A 9,597-nucleotide genomic window follows, 5' to 3' on the forward strand; every position below is an offset into this window, starting at 1 on the left:
ATTCACCATTCGTCGAGATCATGGTCCGCCATTCCAACCAAGCTTTCGAGCCCATGTCCTTGGAACTGCGTAGTTAAGATTGACTTGGTCTTGTCCGAGTTGGGAATTGATTTGAGGAATGGCTTCTGGAATGATATTAAAGATGGAAGAAATATGGTTTTGGTTGGATTAGTGGCTTATGCTGGCTCCCCTGTGAGTTCAATTCCCAAAATTATTTTCTATTGAAAAATCAAAGAATTGTTTTGTGGCTCATCGGTATTTATGCTTGATGAGTGGATTTGTGGGAAATGGGAGTGGTCTCGTGAGATAGCATGGGTGGCTGAGATTGAGGAATTAGGTGGTCTTCTTCAATTATGTTAAGATATTAGAATGAGACCATGGGATGATAAGGTGTTTTGGTTGGGTGATGAAGCAGGTGGTTTTTCGGTCCGTGATATTAAAGTAAAGATTGCCGCGAACGCCTATATTGAGCCGGAGTTCGTGTTCGATTGGAATCATTTGGTTCCTATGAAGGTTAGTTTTGTGGGGTGGTGGGTGGTTCTTGATCGACTTCCAACTCTTGTTGCATTGGCGAAAAAGAATATACCGGTATGCTCAAATCTATGCCCGATATGTGGTGAATTCGAAGAGTCGGTAGAGCATATTTTTATTTCTTGCGGTTTAGCCCAATCTTTATGGTGTGTGATATCACAATGGTGCAAAATGCCCGAGTTTTTCTTGTTTAATTTTTGGGATTTGTTGGAGGTTCATAAAGATTCGAGGTTATCTAGTAGCAAAGCAAACATTCTTCAAGTGGTTTATTTGATTGCGACGTGGTGTTTGTGTAAGAAGAGGAATGATCTTGTTCAAAGTAGGGTGCCAATTTAACTTTCGGGTTTAGTTCAAGAAATAAAAGTCTTGGGCTTTCTTTGGGTTAAAAATAGAGGAAGGATGGGGAGTCTAACTTGGAAGATTGGTGTCGTTTTAAAGTGTAATTTTTGAATTTGGGTGTTCGTTCTAGTGGTTGACTCTCTTGTTGTTTGGTGCTTGTATCTTTTCTAGCTCCTTGCTAGTCATTAATATACTTTCTTTGTTAGTCGTTTAAAAAAGAAAATGACATTCTTTTTATCAAAGACAAACCAGTCTAATAGTAGTCTCATGATTTTTCTAGAAGTCGTGGATTCAAGTCTTACCTGTAACATTTTGTTCAGGTTAAATCAGGTTATTTTCCTAAAAAAAAATAAAAAAACGTATATTTGCCAAGATGATCTGGTGTAGGGATGATCATTTTGTATCAAATACCCGCACTCGTACCTGTACTCGTATCGATTTAGCCTTTTCGGTACGTGTATTGGTACTCATATTTGTTGAATTTTGGTACAGGTAGAATCGGGTACAGGGTACGTGTACATTTGGTATTTTGTACATGTTTGGAACATATAGGGGTTTAATTGTGATTCTTCATATTTAATGCATCAAATAAATTCTTCAACCATGTTATTATTGAACAAGTACCAAGTGTTTCTTTAATATTAAATAATATAACATCCAAGACTCGAACCCACAAACAAATAACTTAAAGTCGACGACCAAATTAGGGCTCTTTAATACTATCTTATCATTAAATCGACGATCAATTTGGTACTTGTACTAATTTGGTACATGTCACGTACCTTTGCAACTGCCGATACCCGAACCAATTCAGATTGTTTGTTACTAGTTGTAACATCCCGAAATTTCTAAAGTAATATTTATTATATTATTTTGTCTGGTGAAATAAACGAGTTAGTGGAACGATAATAATAATAGCAAAATATGAAGACTTAGTAGGATAATTAGATGGGATTAGATATGGACCAAAAGGAAATATGGGCCTTCGGTCCATGGGCTTAAGGGAGTATAAATACCCCCTCAAACCCCAATCCTTTCCATTCCATCCATTTATCCATCCTAATCTCTACACACTCCAAAACACACACAACCCGAACCAAGATCCAAAGGCGAGGACCCGAGCTCGTTGGTGCTAGATCGTCGTGACGAACCAAAGCAACAAGACCAGCTCGTGTTCGTAGTTCGACTCATTTACGGTACGTTTATATCGAGAACTTGTTCGTTTAGGTTTGGATTAGTATAGAAATGACAGATCTGTGTTTGTATGGTAAAAACGAATCCAACAAAGCTAAACTTACTGAAAATGGATATGATTTGATGGGTTAATCGATTGATAAAAGAACCCGTAACCTATATGCCTAAATCGCACCGTTTAAACATCGATGTTAGGTCGATTTGATGGTTGGGGTTTGTAGGCACTGGTCAGACGATTCCGTGGATACCTAAATCGAGTTATTTGGTTAAGAAACGAAGATGATTAAGGGATTTAAGGACGAACAGTACCTGCAGCTGGACAACTTCGCCTGCAAGCTGAGTTCGCCTGATGAACTTCGCCTGCAAAGCTAAGTTCGCCTGATGACAACTTCGCTGCAAAGCTAAGTTCGCCTGATGAACTTCGCCTGCAAAGCTAAGTTCGCCTGATGACAACTTCGCCTGCAAAGCTAAGTTCGCCTGATGAACTTCGCCTGCAAAGCTAAGTTCGCCTGATGACAACTTCGCCTGCAAAGCTAAGTTCGCCTAAGGTTTAACTTCGCCTAAAGCTAAGTTCGCCTAAGGTTTAACTTCGCCTAAAGCTAAGTTCGCCTAAGGTTTAACTTCGCCTAAAGCTAAGTTCGCCTAAGGTTTAACTTCGCCTAAAGTCAAGTTCGATTAGAAAATAAATTAAAAACGATAAGTAAAAGTAAGCTAATACTAGGCCACCAGATTAAATCAGGCGAGTATTGATACGTGTAACTTATACAGTCAGCCGAGCTCAGTTAAAGAAGGGATTTACAACTATCGGAGGAAGAAGCAGAGTTCAGGTGAGTTTCTAGCCCCATTTTCTTGTTATGTTTTCGGGGCTGTGTGCATACTCGATGTGAAGTGTGAATACACTTACCTTAAGTGGTAAGTGTATGCTATAGATGTTATACGAGGTATATATTTTATAATGCTTGTCGGTACGTGAACGATCTTCGGATATTGCACGTATCGCCAAGGATAGTAAATTCCAAGTGGTTGATGGTGTGTATGAATATTATGATGTGACTTGTTTATTACGTAAATCTGAACTGATATGAAGTGTGATATAGGAAGGTAGAGGTAGAGTGTGTTAGAAGTGACAAGAGTCTAGTAAGGGTGTTAGTGGCATAACGTGAGCGCGTGATAGGGAAAGCCTGTACGTGCCATCGTTATTATGTGTGTATGGTTGTTGATGTGACTTGCTTATTATGTAAATGATATGAAGCGTGTTGTAGACATGTAGAGGTAGAGTGTGTTAGAAGTGGCAAGAGTCTAGTAAGAGTGTTAGTGGCATAACGATAGTACGTGGTAGGGTAAGCCTATACGTGCCTTCGTTATTAAAGTGGCAAAGTGGCATAACGTTTTACGTTATTAAAGTGGCAAAGTGGCATAACGTTATACGTTATTAAAGTGGCAAAGTGGCATAATGTTTTACGTTATTAAAGTGGCAAAGTGGCATAACGTTATACGTTATAAAAGTGGCAAAGTGGCATAACGTTTTACGTTATTAAAGTGGCAAAGTGGCATAACGTTATATGTTATTAAAGTGGCAAAGTGGCATAACGTTTTACGTTATTAAAGTGGCAAGGTGGCAAAGTGGTAGGCGTAAATAAGAGGCTAAGTGGTAATGTGAGCAGGTTAGATAGTGGGCTACGTGTCTGCGGATACGTATATGATGCATGTAGTGGTTGTATGATAAGTTGCTTGATTAACTAGAACTCACTCAGCGTAGCTGACTTTTAGTATGCACGCAGGTGATCAGACCAAAGAACTAGCATGAGGATGGCACATGGCATGGATTGAACGGCTGGCATCTTAAGATGGAAGAAAAGATGTTTTAAATATAATGATTTGTTTTATAGTATCAGAGAAGAGATTGAATGTTTTGTAACGAATGCTTCAAGTAAACGTTTCCGCGAAAGTTTTAATTAACTCTGATTGCAAGAACTGTGTTTATGAGTAAATCTGACGCTAAAGTAAGGCTACCCGGTTTGGGGCCTTACACTAGTACTAGTACCGGTTTCAAGATCATAGAAGATTTGGAAATAAAAAACAAATTGGTAAAAAACGAGTACCTTACTGAAATTCCCTTACCAATACCAGTACCCGTACCATACTGAAAATTTTTGTACGACTGGTACATGTTTTTATTGATTTTTGGACATGTATAATTGGGTACACGTACATATTCGGATACATGTATTGTCCCAAGCTCATTGTGTCCAGATATATAAAAAGAGAAAACTATGATTTACTCCCCCCCCCCCCCCCCGTGTAATATGGGCGGACGCAGTTTGAACCACTGATTCTTAAATTGTGTGTATTGAACCCCCCCCCTAACGTTTCTGGGCGCGCTTAGTATGACCCATACCATTAGTTGACCGTCCTTTGACCGTTTAATGTCAAAGATAATTTAGTAATTGAATAAATAATAATAATAATTAGAATCTTATCATCATCATTAGTCATATCATTCTTATGTCCTCATATCCAGTGTTGTTGAGACTGGACCAGATCGGCCGGTCGAACCGGGCTGACTGGGATTCGGTCCGCCGACCGGTCCGGTTCTACATAGTTTGCTCGGCTTCCAATCGGCCGGTCCGAACCGGTTCGGCAGATTGAACCGGAAAACCTGACAGGTTGAACCGGTTTTCTATGGATTTTTTTTTTGAAAAATCGTTTTTCCAACCCGACCCGTCATTTTTTAACCAAAGTTGTTCGATCGGTCCAACCGGTTGAACCGATAGGCTGTCCGGTTCAATGTCCAGTCCGATTATGAAAACATTGCTCATATCCATATCACCATCATCTAAATCTCATTCATACCAACAACATAAAATCCATATCCATCCATAACAACTTCTTTTTCAACGGAATCTCATTAGCATCCACATATCCATAACACTAGACGGGTGACAGCGCGATGCGGCAGGTATTTGGTATTCATGGTTCGGTCTAAACCCTTAAAACTGATCATTGGTGTGGTTTCAGTGTTTGGTTTTTGACGTCAAAAAGATGTTACTAACGGTTGAACTGACGGGTTAACATAGAACCATCAAAACTGACCGTGAACACCCAACGTAGTAATTTATTTAATTTATAAAACTATAGCAATATCATACTCAAATTAAAGTGAAGAAAATTCTCGTTTTTATGGTGTAACTTTTTTAGAAAAATATTAACATTGAAATTTAAGTTAATATATGAAGTGGTAAGTGTGACATTCGTCAAATTCGAGTCTCGAGTTGTTTTCGTTTTGTAAACTTTTATTTTGTAAAACCGACTCAACTTTTTTTTAGAACTTTATTAAATTATTATATAATATTATTATAGACCTCAATCTTAAATAAACCGATGTTTGTCATAATATAGTGTGTTAAGAAAAACTTAGGGGGTTCAAACTGAGTTTTGTAAAGTTATTAGAAGCTTGGAAACATTTGAACTCGTTTTAAACCATTATTAGAACTTGAGGGGCCAAAGGGGTAACTTTTATACCCATCCATATAAATAAGATAAAACACTAAACCTAAACTTATTATGACAAACAAACCAGCCGCCACCTTTGGCCGTTTTCCGGCGACGGCGAATTCCGGCGAAGCCGATTTTCCGGCCACCATCTCCGACGGGTATTCCGGCCACCTCCTTCCCTTGTTCTTCGACACCACCACACTTTTTTTCCCTCTCTCGGTCCACCGAACCCCCACCCTCTCAACTCCCTCGTTTTCTAGCGAGCTACGTCACCTCCGGCCGCACCCTCTTTCCCCCGTGTTTTTCCGGCCACATTCCCCATCCCCACTGGACCGGAAAACCGTGGCCGCCGTCTCTCTCACTGCCGCAACTCTCTCTGCCTCTCAGCTCCCTCCGCCACCATCTCTCTCTCTCTCTCTCTCTCTCTCTCTCCTTCTCGGCTCTCTCTCTCTCTCTTCGTATCCCTCTCTCTCACTCTTTTCTTTCCGGCACGTCTCCGGCAACCTTTCTCTGACGACCCGTGAACGACTAATAGGTAAATTAACAATTGTGGGTTTAGTTTTGAGTTTGGTTAACAAATTGTTATTTTGGTTCGGTTGGTTGGAACATTAGTTATTAAACTAGAGGTCTCGGGTTCGGGTCTCATCCTATATCGGTTTTGGTATTATTTTTATACTTAACAAGTTACGGTTATTATTAGTACTAATTTTATTACATAAAAATTATTATTAGTATCAATATGTTAAGCTTACTATTATTTGTATTTATTATCAATATTATTATTATTACCATTATTATTATAAATATTGAAGCTTTATTATCAATTCATTCTTATAAAAAAACCGAACCCTTGTTTTAAACCCGTCTTGCTTATATTTAATATTGGTTTAGTTATTTAAAAGCCCAATAAAATAATATCATTTTATTTTAATTGTCATTTAAGTACGAGTGCCTAACCATTAACAAATTAACCGATAATCCGATTTACAACCAAACCTTCTCGTCCAATGTTTCCAATATAGTTTCATTATGGTTTCAAGTTCATTAATATATATTACGTTATTTATTTTAGCTAAGGTGTTTATCGTTTCAAGTCAGATCTGTTCGTTTACCATTCGATCTTCATTTATTTATCTAATTATTCCTCGGTTCATCAGTCGAGGTGAGTACTTTCATACCCCTTTTTCCATCTTTCGTTTTGGGGTAACATTTCATACTTATCAAACTAAATGCTTTATTTACTTGAGTCTTAAACCCACAAACGTAATTGTATACTTGACTTGAATAATTGCTCGATTTGGTGTTCTATGCTTATTTGCCTATGTGTTTACAGCTTTTGGATGGTGGAACTATAAATCCTATACCATTTGGCAATGGCAAGGTGTCGTTAACTTAATGCAATTAACGATAACTATAAAATCCTAGACTACTTGGCAACCCCTTGTAGCTAGGTGGTGCTAATGTAAGCTTATTAGCAATTGTCAATAAAATCCTAGACTAATTGCCAATAGCTAGGTGTCGCTAACTTGTTTAGGGATAACTATTTTATCCAGGTTTATTGCTCTTATTTATTGTTTTGTATACTAGTTTTGTGGCTTTTCATACTATATACTATTGTTGCTCAAACTTATGAATTGCTCACCAACCTTTGTGTTGACAAACTTTATTTTATGAAATGTTACAGGTTTGACTATTGTTGACTCGAGTACTTGACGAAAAAGTTACCAAGACTATTAGGATATTAGTAAAACGAACAATATATTTGCTACTTGTATTTAACTTGGTTGTGTGAATGAGGTGTGTTGTTTATTGATTTGTTGAACTAAAATAAGTTGAAAAAATATTGTCACTTTAAATAGTGTCTTGTGTATTTGTCCAATCACGTTGCACCCCGGCATGTTCCGTCGCCTTTGGTCGGGTTGTGACAGTAAGCATGTAATTATTTTTTCATTTGACAAAAGTTGACTTAAGTTAGGGGTGCAAAAATGTAAATATTTTAAATAGTTAAAATAAACCGTACGAATTGTGTGTTTAAAAAACAAGTTTGTCCTTTTTATATATGTACATTGTGCATTATTGGTTGTAAATTACATAAAATTAAGTGTTTTATTTTCCCTTGTCTCCCATATATAATATAGCATAGATAAACCACTTTGAAAATATTCAAACTTTCAACCTTTTCCAACTAGTGAGTTTAGGGTTTAAAGATTCTGAAATCAAGATTATAAATTGAAGAAATTAGGAAGACGGTGGTGGTGGCGGCGGCTAGAGAGAGAGAGAGATGTGTGTGGTGGCGGTGGCTTCATAGTGGTGCCGGATACTGGTTCGCTTTTCCGGCAACATGAAGACGGTGGTGGCGGCGGCTAGGGTTCCGCCACCATGAACTGTTACCGGATGAAGACGGTGGTGGCAGCAACGGCTAGGGTTTCGGCAACATGAAGACGGTGGTGGTGGCTACGGCTAGGCTGCCGCTGATGGTGGTGGTGCGGCGGAGGAGCATGTGGTTCATTCTCAACTCCAAATTCAAATCCAGACATCTTCCTTGAACTTCCGACAACATATTCTTGAATTTACGGCGGTCACCTCCGTTGGAATTATGTTTTAGGGTTTGGGGTTTCTAGGTTTGGTGAAGGGGGTACGTTGGTGGTGGTGTGGGTATGATGATGATGAAGATCTGGGTTTGGTGTTGTATGATGATGATGAAGATTTGGGTAAAACTATGATGATGAAGATCTGTTGTTATTGTTATTATTATTATATAAATATAAAATAGCATAATGGTTATTTCATTTTATTCAGAATATGTGAGTGATTCATACACAGCATCTCTTTCCTTTATCAAGGGTTCTACCAATTGATATCTTTCCAAAAATAATTCAAAGTCAATTTCTTGATTTGTATCTTCAATTTTTGGAAACTTAGAAAGCTCCTCTGCCAAACCCTGATCAATGAACCTACAAAATCCTTCAAATTGTATCTGATTAAATCCAGGTATTGTGGACATTGCGTCTATCCCGGATTATTTTGAAATTGTCAGTTATTTATATTCATCCATATCGAATTCTAAAAAAAATACCATTTTGGCTGGCTCATTATTCATCAAATATCAAATAAAATCCTATAAATCTAGCAAAGATGGAATTTCGATTCTATGAATCTTTGACTGGAATCTATGAGATAGGTGAAATCAACAAAAAGTCAATCTTTTTTACTAGATTATTGTACATTTAAATATGTATTATCTTATTGATTACAATAAAATGAAAAAATGAAGGAGGTTTTTCAATGCGAGATCTAAAAACATATCTTTCCGTGGCACCGGTACTAAGTACTCTATGGTTCAGTTCTTTGGCAGGTTTATTGATAGAGATTAATCGTTTTTTCCCGGATGCGTTGACGTAGTGATTGTCTGATAATGAGCAAGGAATATCCGTCTTTCTGCTAAAGAGGATGTATTGAACTCATAATTCATTAGATAGTTTTTATGAATGTCAACTAGTCTCGTAAGTAAATTGCTCCCGGTTGTTCAATCATTTGATAACCAGAGTCATTCTTTGATAAATGATCACTATGAGGGTACACATCGGTATTCCAGTGCATTTCGCCCTCTAAGTCAGAATAAATATGTTTTCGAACCTTCTCTTTCAAATTCAAAGTGGATGTTCTCGTGCGAATCTCAGCAATGACTTGTTCTGATTCTACATATTGATCGTTTTGAACTAAAAGAAAACTTTTGGGCGGAATACACACATTGTGTATAATATCTTCACTCTCAATAGTTACATACAAGTCTCTAGAACATAGAAAAGCAGGATGTCCATGACGTGTACGTGTCGGATGAACCAAATCCTCGTTGAATTTGATTTTTCCATTAGAAGGGGCTCGCACATGTTCTGCAGTACCCCCTGTGAATACTCCGCCAGTATGAAAAGTTCTTAATGTTAATTGAGTGCCCGGTTCTCCAATAGATTGACCTGCAATAATACCTACAGCTTCTCCCAATTCGACCAAGTCGTCATGAGCCGGACTTCGGCCATA

General features: G+C 37.9%; 1 protein-coding gene across 1 annotated transcript; it reads left to right on the plus strand.

Annotated features, from left to right (window-relative positions):
• The first annotated feature begins 369 nt into the window (after positions 1–369).
• On the plus strand, positions 370–867 carry LOC143616123 (uncharacterized). The gene has a single exon (XM_077089053.1). It carries the CDS (start codon positions 370–372, stop codon positions 865–867), a length of 498 nt encoding a protein of 165 aa, XP_076945168.1.
• Positions 868–9,597: the final 8,730 nt, after the last annotated feature.

The sequence above is a fragment of the Bidens hawaiensis genome, unplaced genomic scaffold, assembly GCF_021521415.1.
Source record: "Bidens hawaiensis isolate Kalapana, Puna unplaced genomic scaffold, B.hawaiensis_p1.1 tig00045943_1, whole genome shotgun sequence".
NCBI lineage: Eukaryota > Viridiplantae > Streptophyta > Magnoliopsida > Asterales > Asteraceae > Bidens > Bidens hawaiensis.

Excerpts from the sequence above, each read along its gene's own strand:
- LOC143616123 (XM_077089053.1), top strand. The coding sequence starts at position 370 with ATGAGACCATGGGATGATAAGGTGTTTTGGTTGGGTGATGAAGCAGGT.